The sequence below is a fragment of the Xenopus laevis genome, chromosome 9_10S, assembly GCF_017654675.1.
Source record: "Xenopus laevis strain J_2021 chromosome 9_10S, Xenopus_laevis_v10.1, whole genome shotgun sequence".
Classification (NCBI taxonomy): domain Eukaryota; kingdom Metazoa; phylum Chordata; class Amphibia; order Anura; family Pipidae; genus Xenopus; species Xenopus laevis.
This window is the reverse complement of record NC_054388.1, coordinates 53,347,246-53,363,944: the sequence shown is the minus strand read 5'-3', so window position 1 is coordinate 53,363,944 and position 16,699 is coordinate 53,347,246. Positions and strand designations below refer to the sequence as shown.

At 40.8% G+C, this 16,699-nt stretch overlaps 1 protein-coding gene across 1 annotated transcript; it reads right to left on the bottom strand.

The window, feature by feature from the left end:
- Nucleotides 1-5,594: 5,594 nt before the first annotated feature.
- tuba1cl.2.S (tubulin alpha 1c like, gene 2 S homeolog) lies at nucleotides 5,595-8,919 on the bottom strand. The gene is made up of 4 exons (XM_018238729.2): nucleotides 8,770-8,919; nucleotides 8,033-8,255; nucleotides 7,664-7,812; nucleotides 5,595-6,657 (listed from the first exon to the last, which is right to left on the bottom strand). Exons 1-4 carry the CDS (start codon nucleotides 8,770-8,772, stop codon nucleotides 5,677-5,679), a joined length of 1,356 nt encoding a protein of 451 aa, XP_018094218.1. The 5' UTR covers nucleotides 8,773-8,919; the 3' UTR covers nucleotides 5,595-5,676.
- Between the last annotated feature and the right edge of the window lie 7,780 nt (nucleotides 8,920-16,699).

Genomic DNA, 16,699 nt, shown 5'->3' with positions numbered 1-16,699 from the left:
TTTGAGACACAAAAACACAGTTTAGATAAGGAGAAATACTTTCAAACTTTCATAACCTGCCAAATTTTGTAAAACAAACATGGTAATTAGGGGGTGTGGCCACAGAAAGGGGTGTGGTCAAAAAATTGCTGCGCTACGTGCGGGAACATTTTTTTTGTCCCTCCTTTTACTTCCAAAATCTTGGGAGGTATGCTGTATCAAGCATCAGGTTAATGGAGTGTCCCTTGTCAGCAGAAGCAGTACTGACACTGACACATATGCATATAAACTTGTCTGGAATAAATGTACCAGCTTTATCCACACTTAATACTGTGACATTTGTAGTAGTGACTTCATGAACATCTTTTGCAGAACTACGGCAGATCTTAGCACCCCTTAGTGACTTCTAATATCCAATATAATATAGGGTGTATGTATTATTCCTTATAATACATAGGGAGTACAATATCTATTCTCTATTGCAGATAATAAGGGCAGTTTATGCTAAATTGCGGCTATAAAAGTGAGAACGTGTTAGAAAATTCTGGTAGATTTAGGGAATTTACCAGCTTGTGGATTCTGTCCAGCACCAGGTCAATGATCTTCTTGCCAATGGTGTAATGACCCCGGGAGTAGTTATTGGCTGCATCTTCCTTTGCCTGTGATGAGTTGCTCAGGGTGGAAAAGCTGGCAGTAGGTACCTGTTAGGGTTGCCATCTGGCCATTTTTTTACCGGCTTGGCTGGTACAGTGAGAGGGCATAGAGGAACTGAACTGAATGAGTAATATTTGCATTGGGTAACAACAAAACAAAATCATTTTGCACCAAAGAAAATAACTGAAACCAGTCAGTGGAACTAGTGCTAGTTCCATTATTCCCCCATGCACAGCTGAGGTATGAACTACAACTCCCAAACATCTCCAGACAGCAAAGGGATGCTGGGAGCTGCATTGGATGGCCACATGTAACTATGTCACCACTTTTAAACCAGAAAAATGGATTTGATATTAACATTTGATTTACAGTAGATACATGCTGTAGACTGGGCTGGTTTCTGTGCAGCCTTGCAGTGCAAATTCAGCTTGTATTGTTATGTGTCTGCCTAGAGCTGTGAGGGGGGACCCTGGAGTGGAATTCTCTCCTGCTGCTGAAGATGGTGCATATAAATCAGCCACTGCATTTGTAAATTATTTCTTGTGTAAATAAATCCAGATAAAGATACACAGGTGCTCCCTGACCTTTCACAGCAGGGGAATGTAGGAGGGGGATTTATTAGCTACAGTAAGTGTTGAATTGGCCCCAAGAGATACATGAACCATGTAAGGATTTAATGGCCCTGTTAATACACACATCTATATACAGACAGGGAATGTGCTAGGGGTTAATCTCTCTGGGGTCAGAGAGTTATAATATATCAGAGGTATTGGAAGTGTGTGCAATTACAACATTAACCAAAAGCAGAGTAGTGTGTAGAAATAGTATTAGCAAGTGTTGGTATTTTGAAGAGAACATCCAAGAAAGATACAATGTAACACTGGTCTGATGTGTGTATACAATTTATATTAGAATAACAGAGAGCATCACCTACAGACTGCCAGTTCTAAAGACAGGCTGGATCCTCCCTACTTTTCTCCCGGCTGATACAGTACAGTAAAGCACAGTAAGGAACAGCAAACTGTCAGCAACACAAAAGTGCAATAAATAGATGGCACAGGTTAGTAGTGCGAGAGTTATGGAGGCAAAGCACAGACTGGCATTAGAATGCCCATAGAAAAAAAGTCACATCCTGGCAGTATGATGCTAGCACACAGATTGGTAGTGGTATATAGGCACAATGCAAATATAGCACAGACTGGCAGTACAATACTGGTAAACATAATTAATGGCACTAAATAGAAGGGGTACATACTGGTATAACACATTTCATGCACCAGACTGTCAGTGGGTGGTAGCACACAGAAGATATAATAGGCTTGCTGTAGGACACAGGGATGGCAGTGGGTAAAGGCGTAGAGAAGACACAGCCACTGTGCCAAGTGGCAGTAATGTATATGTACATACAAAGGTAGCACTAACTATAATGTGCAAATCTATGCAGAGTCTGAGGTACAGGTGCACACAGAACAGATGGTAGCTCCAGGAGCTACAGACCAGACTGTAAGTCCCACACTCACCATGTTGTTGTCTCCCCCCCCCGTCTCCATAACACAACCAATCCCTGTATGTAACAAAATCCACTCAGAAGAAAAGAGGGCATATGGGGAAGAGGGAAGCACCTGAGGGAAGGAGGGAACAAGAAGAAGAATTTAGATGAGGGACAAAATATTAAGATGGGGGGCAGAAATATAATACAAACCAATAAAATAAGATACTGTAGTGAAAAAACCTGTCTAACGTATTTACAGTATCTGTGTGTCTGCATTTACCGATCTCCCTTCCTCAAAGGGGAACTATCACAAGAATGAATATGTAATAAAAGCTTCAGCATACTGAAATAAGAAACTTTCTAAATACAATCAATTAATAATTATGTACTATCTTCACTATTCATCTCACATTCTGTCTTCATGCAGAAGTTAGGTGTCAGATAATCATTGACCGTTAGATCCATTATATTTGATTATTTCAGAAACAATTGCGAATATTTAAAGTTTCTTATTTCAGTATGATGAAGCTTTTATTACATATTCATTGTCATGATAGTTCCCCTTTAATATGTGCTTAGAGTTGTCTGCTTGTTGTGCTGAGGTAAACAAGTCTAAGCTTTGTCTAATGAAAACAAACCAAAGTGACCAAATCTTAGATTGGTTGGTTTTCCCAATGCAGCATCATCTCTCAGACTTGGCATGTTTTACCCAGTGAAAAAGCTGCTTAAAATATTTACTTTCAATAGAAATAACAAAAACTTTACATGGTCATTTAGCACCATGCAGAATCCTGGGAAATGCAGTGCAACAACAGTAGCAGGACTAAGTTCACCCTTTATATTATAAGCCCTTGTTTGGATGTACTGCATATGTGTTGTCAAGGTCAGACTGGCCCAGCAGGACACTGCAAAAAAACCCAGTGGGCCCCACAGATACAGACCCACCTGGTATTTTTTTTCAACCCAGCAGATTTTCGCGGCAGTTTCACTGCGAATTCGACCCTGGCGAATTTATTCACCCATCACTAACTGCTACTATAGGCACAATCTCTCTCTATTATACCTGCTATCCCAAAGCCACAGTCCCTTCCCAGAGACTATTACCCCACTGCTAGTATAGGCACCATCTTTCCCTACTATACCTGCTATCCCACAGTCACACTCCCTTCCCAGAGACTATTATCCCACTGCTACTACAGGCAACATCTCTCCCTACTATAACTGCTATCCCACAGCCACAGTCCCTTCCCAGGGGCAATTACCCCCACTTTACTATAAGCACCATCTCCCCCACCATACCAGTTATCCCTCAGCCACAGTCCATTCCTAGCGGCTATTATCCCCACTGCTACTATAGGCACCATCTCTCTCTACTATACCTGCTATCCCACAGTCACAGTCCCTTCCCAGAGACTATTATCCCACTGCTACTATAGGTACCATTTCTTTCTACTTTACCTTCTATCCTACAGCCATAATCCCTTCCCATGGGGCTAGTATCCCCACTACTACTATAGGCACCATCTCTTTCCTACTATACCTGCTATCCCACAATCACAGTCCCTTCCTAGAAGTTAGTATCCGTACTGATCTGTTACATAACTATAGTATAAGCCACAGGGTCTGTTTTCCCTATACCGTAGCTGCAGAGAATTCCCTCCTTCCCAGGTGCTATCCTTCATGAGAGTGAGTGTGCTAGGGACAAGAGGGGAGACAAGAGTGGGCAGCAGGTCTTGACTGGGATTTAAAATAGGCACTGGCATTTAAAATGCACAGAGGCACAAACAGCCCCCACTTGCCCAATAAATAGTGACTGTCTATGGCATCTTACAGCAGCCCCTCTGACATTTGCCAGAATCCACAGATTGTCAGTCCAGGCCTGGCAGGCAGGAAGCAAATAGTTGCATTGGACACTGGGCCCCTTTGAATATTGGTTTTGTGGGGGTGCCAGGTGCAGTATACAGAATGTACGCCATTGCTAACATATACCTCTCTATTTACCTGCTATCCCAAAGCCACAGCGCCTTCCCAGAGGCTATACTATACATATTGCCTGTTTTGACTACCATAGATAAAACAGTAGTAATGAACCATTCACAATATAAGCTCATAGGCTTCTTGTCCTATAGAAATGACAAAAAAAGTGAACCATTTTTTACATTTTTGTGTGAGCTACAGAATCATTTGCTTTAGAAACAAATATATATATAATTGTGGTGAGCGCACTCTTACCGGATTTTTTAGATGATGGGTGCGTTGGTCAAGTTTTTTGCATATGTAGTAAAGAATGGACCCGCACTCCAATGTTCTTAGTGAAAAAAATGATGTGTTTTATTCACAATGCATATCCAACGTTTCGGTCCTCGCTGGGATCCTTGAGAAAGGTCCCAGCATGGACCGAAACGTTGGATATGCATTGTGAATAAAACACATCATTTTTTTCACTAAGAACATTGGAGTGCGGGTCCATTCTTTACTATATATATATATATATATATATATATATATATATATATATATATATATATATATATATATATATATATATATATATATATATGGAGACCCAAATCCTCTCGTGATTTAACTTCCACAGTGCTGAAGGGAATATGACACGGGTCTCAGTCTGGTAACTAAGGGCAAAATATAGAGAAAGAATATGTACATATAGTGACAAGGTGAAATTTATAGGGTAGAAGTGACTGGATACAGAGAGCAGCCAGAGAGAAGCAAGATACAGACAGAGAGAAGCGAAATGGGGATCACAGAGTAACAGAATAGTGACAAATATGAGACCAAAATAGGCAGACTAATGGAGTAAAATGCCATTAAGGTTTAGCCTGATTGGGGCCTTCCCACAGGGATTAAAATCACAAAGAAGTCAATGAAAGTAAAAGTAGGCTCACTGTATAGTGTCACTAAGGCAAATAGGTATGTATAAGCTGGGGACTCGTCAGTACGTATACTAATTAGGAAAGGCTCCTAGTACTTCCAGAGTAACTGAATTGGACAATATACCCCTACATACTGTATCCCCCTATACCAACTACACATCATTTGTTGACACACGTTTACAGATAAAGGAAAATATTTTTGTATGAGTACTTCAGCTATAGGTCCAAAAACCCAGCACAACCCAAATCTCATCCTTACTGAGCCTCAAACAAGTACCATGTTTGGTTACTAGAAGTTGTGCAAGCTTTGTCCCTTGTATTCAATTTTCCCTTTAATAATTTTAAATGGCTTTTATAGTTTTAAAAGGCCAAAAAGTATCTCAGACCCCCAAACCATAGTGCCAAATTTAAATTCTAAAAGACTTTAAGTCTAGGCAACCCCTAACCATAAAACTAGTCTTCTCTATCCTACAGTAAGTGGAGAATGGTATGTCCCAAAGCAGTTTTCCATTTAGAATTTCTAACTGGCAAAAAATTAGGCAAAAATAAAATAAACCAAGATCCATAACAGAATGTACAAGATAAAAACGTATTTATTCAAAATTATTATTTCAAACAAAATCTGCAGGTATTATTGTGAAGCTTTTGATTTATTATTTAATATTCTTCTCCCTCTTCTTCTCCCTCTCCCTCCACACTGTCAGTGCCAACCTCTTCATAATCCTTCTCCAGAGCAGCCATATCTTCACGGGCCTCGGAGAACTCCCCTTCCTCCATCCCTTCCCCTACATACCAATGCACAAAGGCACGCTTGGCATACATAAGGTCAAACTTGTGATCCAGACGAGCCCAGGCCTCAGCAATGGCGGTGGTGTTGCTCAACATGCACACAGCACGCTGTACCTTGGCCAGATCCCCACCAGGAACCACAGTTGGTGGCTGGTAGTTGATACCAACCTTGAAACCAGTTGGGCACCAGTCCACAAACTGGATGGTGCGCTTGGTCTTAATTGTGGCAATAGCAGCATTGACATCTTTGGGCACAACATCACCACGGTATAGCAGGCAACAAGCCATGTATTTACCATGACGGGGGTCACATTTCACCATCTGATTGGCTGGCTCAAAGCAAGCATTTGTGATCTCAGAAACAGAGAGCTGCTCATGATAAGCTTTCTCTGCAGAGATAACAGGGGCATAGGTGGCCAGAGGGAAATGGATACGGGGGTAGGGAACCAAGTTGGTTTGAAACTCAGTCAGGTCCACATTCAGAGCTCCATCAAATCTGAGGGAAGCTGTGATAGAAGACACAATCTGGCCAATCAGACGGTTCAAATTTGTGTAGGTTGGACGTTCAATGTCCAGGTTCCTTCTGCAGATATCATAAATGGCTTCATTATCCACCATGAAGGCACAGTCAGAATGTTCCAGGGTTGTGTGGGTGGTGAGGATAGCGTTGTAGGGTTCCACCACAGCTGTGGAGATTTGAGGTGCTGGATAGATGGAGAATTCCAGCTTGGACTTCTTGCCATAGTCAACAGAGAGACGTTCCATCAGCAGTGAGGTGAATCCAGAGCCAGTGCCACCCCCAAAGCTGTGGAAGATAAGGAAGCCCTGAAGTCCAGTGCACTGGTCAGCCTTGTTATAGGAAAGAAACAAAAAAAATTAGGCACAAAACCAGTCAGGCATCTCTCCTAAGAGCACACAACATCATAAGACACAATGGAGGAATCTGAGACTACTGGATATATGTATGTGAAACTTTGTCCTGTAGGTATATAAAGTAAAATATAGTGGCCAACAGTGCAGTAAAGGAGGTGAATGTGTGAACATACTGAAGCACAAGAAGGAAGGCTAAAGGAAACCTTTGAATAACAAGGAAGAGGATGAGAAAGATGTAGAGTAAATGAACTTGATGTCGAAATAATGAAAAATGCAAAAGCAGAATGGCAAACTGAAGTGCAGGGCAGAATGTATTAGGGGAAGTTTACACACTGAAAGTAGAGGTATGTGAGAGAGTGGAGCAAAATGAAGGAAGGGACTTTTAGGACAAAAGAGGCAGAAGAATAGATCAGTAGATGTGACTACAATAAGTTAGAAGACATCATAAGAGAAAGGAGGGTAGACAGGTATGTAGCTAGACAGATGAGAGGAGTAGAAAAAATAATATAGAGAATGCAGCAGATTAAAAAGTGGAATCTATCAATGAGATGAGAAGTACAGTGGACAATGGAGCATAAAGAGGGACTGGGATAAAAGGGAGCAATTAAAAAGTGATGTTGTTTGGGTCAGACGATAAAGTAATAGGAATTAATTGGGGTCACAAGAGAAGATAAAGAGGCAGATGAAGTGGATGGTGAAATAGATCAAAGTTGACAAAGGCCTTGTTACAAGAAGCTCAGGGCCAGAGGCAATAGTAAGAGACTGAAAGAAGCTAAAGGAAAAGATTGAATGAAACAAAGAAGAAATGAATGTGGAGTGAGAGATAAGAAGATAAGAAGAAGCAAAGTAGATTAGCCCTACTGAAAGCAGGCCTGAAGGAAAGGATAGTAGGGGGACAACATTCTAAGCTAAATAAACTTGTTTCTGCTGGAAATGAATTGAGATCCTCAGCCCACTTTTCAAAAGAATGTAATTTACTTACCAGCTTGCGGATTCTGTCCAGCACCAGGTCAATTATCTCCTTGCCGATGGTGTAATGTCCTCGGGCGTAGTTATTGGCTGCATCTTCTTTGCCTGTGATGAGTTGCTCAGGGTGGAAAAGCTGACGGTAGGTACCTGTGCGAACCTCATCTGTAGGGCAAAAAAACTGATTAGCGCTGTCTCACATAGGAGTTCCATAGAGAACAAAGTATAAAGTATTTGTGATATATAATAAAATCTAACCTCAATATTAGAATAAACCAAATTATATGTTAATTCATTGCTTCATAAAATAGAACTTTATCTCCCTCCCAAGTATGAGTATAGTGCCTACAATCCCATCACAGACCAAGATGATTTACACACTCACCGATCACAGTTGGCTCCAGGTCCACAAACACAGCGCGGGGGACATGCTTTCCAGCTCCTGTCTCGCTGAAGAAGGTGTTGAAGGAATCATCCCCTCCACCAATGGTTTTGTCGCTGGGCATCTGACCATCTGGTTGGATCCCATGTTCCAGGCAATACAGCTCCCAGCATGCATTGCCAATCTGCACTCCTGCCTGCCCAACATGGACTGAGATGCACTCCCTCTGTTATGGGAAATCATACATTGACAAATTGTCAATCAATGTGAAAAACGTTAAGGAAAATCGCTACAACACTGGCACTGCAGGTATGGAGATCAATAAAGCAGGCTGGCACAAGGGGCACAAAGATTAATAACACAGATTGGCCCTGAAACAAATATAGTATAGGCCAGGGTACCCCATGCAGCCAGATTATGGCATAGAGAAATATTGAATTGTAAGAACAAAAGACCATATGGCACAGACAAAGAGAGGTGTACAGTGGTATACATTGGCAAACAGTGGCACACACTGGCACATTACAGAAAATGTTTAATGTTGAAGTTCACTGGCAGAAAGATATAATCTTACAGTCAGGAGCATAATTAAAGAGTATTTGTGCAGGAATAGACAGCACTATCTGGCATTCTGACAATAATGTATAGAGAGTAGAGATGGCACAAATGAGCAGTGAGAGACAGGTACACAGAGGACAGTAATTACCCCAAGTAGCAGAGAGTCCCAGTCCCACACTCACCATTTTGTTGACTGATAGTCTCCTGTTTCCGATAAGTTATGTGCTCGGATATTGGAGTTCTGATCTCATCAGCATTCACTGTGCCCCATTATATAGGAGTCAGAGAGTCCTTAGTAACCAGGGGGAGGAGGGAGAGGAGGGGGGCCTGTGGCTGTACAGCTGTCACTCCCCTCCCCCTGCCCCCCCACCCCGTCTCCATAACAAAAACCATTCCCTATTTGTAACACAATCCACTCAGCACAACACAACTGTATCCAAGGACAATGGAACCACCCCCTCCCTTTCCTGGGGCAGTAAGCTTGAAGGAGGAGAGAGGGAAACAAGGAGGGAAATACAAAAGAAAAAATGGAATATGGGGAAGAGGGAAGCACAGGACAGAACAAAAGAACTAGGTTACAGACATGGTCTTTCTCTTTCCATTTTTTTTTTTCTGGAACTGTCCCTGTTGCTTGTACGCACCAACTGCAGCATAGAAGTTTTTCACTGACTAGGGCTAAAAAGCTCAGTGCTTGTTCCCTTTCTATAAGCAATAGCACAATTACACCCATAAGCATTAAACATGCTGCACATGTTAAGTATGGAATATATATATAGTAGGTGTGGCACAAACATGGTAAGTGTGAGGGCATAAAATATTTCCAAATATTCCATGGAAATTATCTTCAAATACCAATGCATTCAATGAATACATATCAACGTGGGAGTTTCATGCTTCCAAGGGTGAACTGTGGCATCACAGACCTCAACTACTAATACTTATTGTCCATTATGCTGCCCCACAGTAAGTGAACCCCATTGTTAGCCGCACCTAGGGTAAGTCTTTGCTTTTGCTGTGATTGGAGGAAGTAATGTAGCATGTCTTCACCCAGATATTGGCATATAATTAAGAAGCCGGCCCTGATATCTACAGTACCCCATATGCTAAATCCCCAGAAATATATGTATCTAGGACATATATGACATAGAGGGAATTTGCAGCATCACAGGGCTCCTGGAGGCAGGGGCAATTCTTGTGTTAAAGCCGCCTAAGGTGGTGTTCGTGATGCCGCCAATCCCTAGCCACCCACACTAACCTAAATGTAATCGGTGAGGGTCCAGGGGGGGCACATAGCTAGCCGAATTTCTGGTTTAATTACCGAAAATTAAGCTCTTAAAGATTCCAGGAGCGGCTGTTTGCCACCCCTGATAACTTGTGGGGGAAGGTTCTCACCTTTCCTCATGGCAGAAATGCCCCTGCCTGGAGGTACCAGATAATTGTACAGAGTCCATATAACAACTGTTACAACTGAAACCAAACGTCACTTTTTGGCCTTTTTGGACCTTATTTGATCTGAGATTAAGGGCCCTTTATGACTAATAGTGACAAATTTATTGGGACACCCATAAATGTCTCTACAGCACCAATTCAGTTCAACACATGGGCGCTCTGTCGGATTTCAGAGACGATTAACTCTTCATCAAATATTTGGCTTTATTGTGACAAATAGTGCGAAAAGGTGGCAATGACAACACAGCCTATGCGCTTTGTGCCAATACCAATGGCACTTCTTCAGAGTTTAAGAAGTGCTGTTGGTGTTGGCACGAAACGCGTAGGCTGTGTTGCATTGAACTGGTGCTGTACTGACATGGGAACTGCGAACCTGTAGAGTTGCCCTATAGTTGTGGGATGTCGCTGGGGGGGAGACTATTTTCGGATAGACGGGAAAGGCTCCACTTTATATGTCTTCCCCGTTATTTTGTTACACCCATAAATGTCTCTCTGTCCCAAAAATTGTTTGTACCTACATTTTTTTTAATAGACCACTGCTTAGAAGTATTTAAATGATCCTAGAAACTATAAATTATAGTTTGGGGAGAGAGATACTTTAGAATTGCAATAGTTTCGCACACTCAATAAGTATTAAATCAAAAACACAGGTGGTATATGGGAAAAAAAATATTTTATGTAGAATCAATATATAAAAACACTACAATGTTTCGTCAAAAAGTATATATGCATATGTTAGGCCTTCATATACAGTGGGAGATAAACTACATCCATTAAATACATTGAATATACTGTATATAGCTTCAGCCTTAGTTTTGGTAAGTATGCCTTTTTGCCCCAAGATATGTCCAGGCATCATATTTCTGTACCCCAATAATAACTCTTCAACTGAATTGAGTCTCTATAATTTATTTTGTTCATGGCAAGCCATAAAAGCCGTTCTGTGCTATCCTGTTCATACCAAATGCAATAGAACAATATTAGGAACCACTGACTAATTTATAGTAGTTGAAATTTTGTTGTAATCTTGCTCTACTGTGGCCATCTTGTCCTACAGTTGCAATCTTGTCCAAATGTCACAATCCTTTCAAACATGTCCTGCTTTTAGCCTTCTCCCATTTAACACGTCTCACTCTACTGCCAACAAGTTATCCTACTATCTTGCCCTACTGTCCCCATCTTGCCTTCTGTCACTAACTCATTTTAGACGATCTTGCTCCATTGTCCATGTTGCTCTAATGTCACCATTTGCCCTACTGTCACCATCTTGCCCTACTGTCTCCATGTTGCTCAACTGTCACCATCTTGTCCTATTGTCACCATCTTGTCCTACTGTCTCCATGTTGTTCTACTATCTCCATCTTGTCCCTACTGTCATAATCTTGTTTTATTGTGGCCATCTTGATATGCTGTTGCCTGCTTTCCTTACTGTCACCATTTTGCCCTACTTTGTCCATCTTGCCTATTTTGTCCATCTGGTTAACTGTTTCCATCTTCCCCAAGTGCTGCTATCTTGCTCCACTGTGTCCATCTTCCTATGGTATACCAATTATATTCCAGTGTTCATAGAGTTTGATTAGGTGCAACGTGCTGAATTTCTAGCACTTGATGTACGTTCTAACCTTGCCCTGAGGTCCCATAAATTGTAAGAAACCCCTCAAACTTGGTATTCTGACCCCTGACTCTATAAAGCAGGTAACATTTGTGTCTATCTTAATCTAAACTTCTCAAATCCACAAAACTGTCAAACGCTGTCTAAACACAGAGCAGTTACTTCCTTTCTCACACTTACAGAAGCCTTCCCTCTGCTGCACTGGATTTCTTACCGCCTAAAATTCACGAAACTTGGATACTGAATGGCTTGTATCAGAGCTGATATTTGTCCTGGGCTAAATCAGTTCACATGCAAACTGAAAAACCTATTTCAATGACAATAGATGTTGTTGCTGGGTGCATAGTGCAGAGCTTAGTCACATACACTGGTTAATATTAAGTGCTCTCAATAGAGAAGGGAGCAAGACAGAGGGTTGGTTGTTTGTGTTTGGCCAGAACAATGATAAGGGTGACTGCTCGTTTTGTTAGAACTAATGAAGTGATAAACTTCCCTAGCGACAGTAACAGTTACCCATGCAGTTGTGTTTGGGGATAAATGGTAACTACGAAACAGTTGCTTCTCTCCTGTGATCAGTACTAGCGTCACATAATCTAAGAAATGTTCCCTATAACCACAATTTCTTAAATAAATAGCTCCTCTTAAATGCTTGCAACAGCAGTGATAAATGAATAACGTATTGGTAGTAGACCTTACTTTCTTACTATATCCTTACTATATCTATAAGGACTTGTTATGTTTTTCCTTTTCTAGTAAAGACACAGGATAGTCCCTTTCCAGCATATGATTCTGTAATGCATCACATCTCATTGACAACATTCATCTAATTTTGGGTGTACTGTCTCTGTGGAAAGGAGCTTTTATATGATCTGGGGCAGCTGTTTAAAGGAGTACTAAACATCTCCTAGTAACAAACAAAAAACATTTAAGCTTTTGCATAAAGGAGAAGGAAAGGTAAAAAACAAATAAAGTTGTATATTGGCCCCAAAGTGGAGCACAACTTACAAGAATCGTGCCTCTATATGTCTTTCCCTTTAGCTATATTCCAAGATCGTAGTAAAAAAATTTACTAAGTGCATGTAATACAAAATACTCATTAAAGTCCAGATAGGGGAATTGGGTAGAGGCTCTGGCCTAGCCACTCGCCAGTGAAATAGTCAAAAATAAATGGAAAGCCAATACCTTGTCTGCTACAAACGGGTGAATCCCAAACTTTATTCCATGGTGCTCACAACGCTTCAATGTTCAAACGTCACTGAGGAAGGGCCATGCGGTCCCGAAACGTTTGAACATTGAAGGGTTGTGAGCACCATGGAATAAAGCTTGGGATTCACCCGTTTGTAGCAGACAAGGTATTGGCTTTCCATTTATTTTTGACATGTAATACAAAAGACATCCCTCTCGCTATCAAAAACAACTCTATCGGGGCTCGCACATGCGCAGTAGAAATTCTGCAAGCCATATGCATATGCACAAGATCGCTTTACTTTCCCCATGCAAGCAATGCTGATCAGGTCAGGTGGTACAAGGCATCGTCATCGTTGACCTCATGTTCTCCTCCCCTTCATGCTCCAGTGCCAATAGAAATGATCGCTACGGGTTGCTATAGCAACGCAAGAGTTCCTTAGCATATCTTGAGCTTAGTTTGGACATAACACTTTTAGATTTCACTGGGTAGGTGATCAATCTACTCATCTATTAATCTATTAATTAAATTAATTCAACTGCGGACTAAAAAAAATTGTGATTAAAAAATTACAAGCAAGAGATACTTCTTAGAAATTTAGTTTATTTTATGAGGTATGATTTCAGATAAAAACTGTGAAGGTATAAATTGAAATAAAGTTTTAAAACTTACTGTGACACCTTGAATTGTTTGTGTGCCGCAAGAGGTCATGGGGGAGTACTCAATTTTGTGCATGCTCATCTCACAGAAGGAGACACAGGATGTGACGCGTACAAGGCCAACATGGCGGCCGCCAAGTCAGTAACAGGGAAAAACTTCAATGGCACGGTGTCAGTGTGGGAATTGGGTCGTGAAAGTATAGTGGTTTAGGGGAGTGCGCCCAAGCAACACTTAGAGATAGGTATGACTATGAAGATTGACCTCTACTAGATATTTAGAGATAGGTATTAAAACTTACCTTTCCTTCTCCTTTAAAGGACCAGTAACATAAAAAAAATTAAAAATATTTTTTTTGTACAGAATGAAAAAACCCACCAAGACATATTTAACTTTAAATTTGCAAAGTCTTTATTAAGAAATAACTATGGATGGTCGCCATGCCGCCTTTTCTGAAGAGGAGCGCAAGGGGAGTATCAGTAAGTTATTTCTTAATAAAGACTTTGCACTTTAAAGTTAAATGTGTCTTGGTGGGGTTTTTTTTTTCGTTATGTACAAAAAAAATTTTAAAAAAATGTTTTTATGTTACTGATCCTTTAAGCGACCAATCAGAAATTTGCAAATAATTATCATAAATTACAATGTCATCAAACCTATAAGAATACAATTTCTTGTTGGTTATATAAGCCAGAATGTCACTGTATGTTCAGTAGCCCCTATACCCCCATCTCGAGGGATGGTGGTATAGAGATTATTGTCATCTAGACTAGATATTATTAGACCCCCCCTCAACTTTCAATGATCTTAACTCAGTCAAAAAATCTCCATTTTCCTTTATAAATGATCTCACTTTTTGACCCTGTCCATTGAAGTTGTCACAGAGATGAATACTGAATTGGTGCCTGACTTATTGGCTGACCAGGTGGATGCACAGGGAGCTTTTGCACGTTAGGGATTATATAAAACAGAAGTATTTTTGGGTATGCAACCTCATGATATTCGGCCATATATTCATCAATTTACCAGTAGAATATGTCTGATGTACAAACTCATTACCCTTATCTGCTGCTTATATTATGATGGATTTATTTTATTTAAGTCCCTCTAGGGCAGGGCTCCCCAACCTTTAGAATCCGTGAGCAACCTTCAGAAGTAAAAGAAGTTGGGGAGCAACACAAGTATGAAAAATGTTCCTGGGGTGCCAAATGAGGGCTGTGATTGGCTATTTGGTAGCCTCTATGTGGACTGGCAGCCTACAGGATTATCTGTTTGGCAGTACACCTGGTTTTTATGCAACTAAAACTTGCCTCCAAGCCAGGAATTCAAAAATAAGCACCTGCTTTGAGGCCACTGGGAGCAAAATCCAAGGGGTTGAAGAGCAACATGTTGCTCGCAAGCTACTGGTTGGGGATCACTGCTCTAGGGCTTACTGTTCCTTTAAGGAAAGATTAAATCTCTCCTTAGGAAATTTACTTCCGTGCATTAAATCTACCAGCTTCTTCTTATCATTCATTACTTTTTGTATAAAGGTCTCAATAGGAGAGCATGTAGTGGAGGGACAAAAATTACATTTATTTCCAAACTATTTGAATTTTAATACACCTGACCCACCATCTGTTATTAACTCTTTTAATCTCAGAGTTCATAAAGGATAATAACTCATATTGCAATGGAGAATGGGTTCTTCCATTTCAGTGTGCTTATACAAGCTCAGAATAGAACTACCTATTTCATCAATTGGTAATTACTGTAATGAGGTCCATGTTAAGGGATCTTTCATATCCCCTACTAATACAAAGTTCATGTAGTGCACAGCACAAATCTATCCTGTACTTTTTGCGTTGTCTCTCCCCCAAGTTTGCATAAACAGATTGAAATACGTGTGTATATCATATCTCTATTTCAGTATATGTATCCAATAGACTTCCCTATATATCCAAAGTCTATCTTCTCCTTAAAGGAACAGTAACACCAAAAAAATGAAAGTGTTTTAAAGCAATGAAAAAATAATGTAGTGTTGCCCTGCACTGGTAAAACCATTCGGGAGCCCCCCTTTCATGAGGTTCATATTGACTCTGTAAGGCGGAAGATGGACTACCGGCACTGCCAGTCAATGAAGAGGCCCAAGAGGACAGTTGGTTGTTATAGTGATCTGGAACAGCTACCAGCAAGATCAGGCACTGGTTGTTCGACCATGGAGTCCCAAATTCAAATCCCAGGTAGATGATTTCCCAGACCTTTCAGGCTTGTTTATGCCTGTACAGAGCCATTTTCTCCATGCTGCATTTAAGAGTGACTGCTACTTTAGAGTCTGCAAAACCAGCCTCCCCATATGTCTGTTCTATGGCACATGCAGCCAATTACCTGGTTTCTTCCCCCAAATTTGCTGCATGCGCCATAGAACAGAAATGTGGGGGTGTCGGTTTTTCCGACTCCAAAGTATCCCTTATAATCCATGAGTGATACTCAGAGTTCCCTGTATAACTCAGCCTGCAGCCTTGTGACTTTTATGGACACAGAAGCACTCAGGGACTTTTAATATCCATAGAATTTACAGTAGGGAGTACATTTTCCCTTATAATACATGAATGATACTCAGAGTTCCATGTATGACTGCAACTGTGTGCCATTATATTGTTACAGAGCTCCTCAGTGGCTTCTTATATCCTTATAATTTACACTACAGTATGGTTATATTATGCCTTACAATACATAATCAATACTCAGGGGCATGTGTATCATTCTGTGTAAAATGAAATTAGCAGGAAGAAAACGGTGTAAAATAAATGGTGAAAGTGTGTCTAATTTTACGCCATGCAAACTCCAGATTTGATGCTGTTATTTTACTTTGCTTCCGGCAGAAGTCACATAAGGAAAAATACATAAACATTTTATGCCGTGTTTTACATAGTGAAGCGTAGCGATGTGCGGTTTATTATCCCTCCGTTTTTTCCCACACCATAATAAATATACTCATAAGAATTGAAAAACATGTACAGCTCAGCTGAACCAAGCAAGACAAATACCTCTTGCTTATAATGTGTAATTACCACAATCATCTTTGTAGGTGGTTACAATTACAATTGCTTTTCCTCCCCCTTCCCCCCACTCAACACAAATGGCACCCTCTCATCTCTTGGGACCCCTAATCACAGGACCCCTGACTGGAGTACACCCCTAATGGTGGTTCTGCCCACTCTAAATCCAG

Bases quoted from the DNA above. Each gene is read 5' to 3' on its own strand.
- tuba1cl.2.S (XM_018238729.2), bottom strand. The intron at 7,813-8,032 runs GTGAGTGTGTAA...TTTGCCCTACAG, and splicing joins CCTGGAGCCAACTGTGATCG to ATGAGGTTCGCACAGGTACC. The intron at 6,658-7,663 runs GTAAGTAAATTA...TCCTATAACAAG, and splicing joins TGGACAGAATCCGCAAGCTG to GCTGACCAGTGCACTGGACT.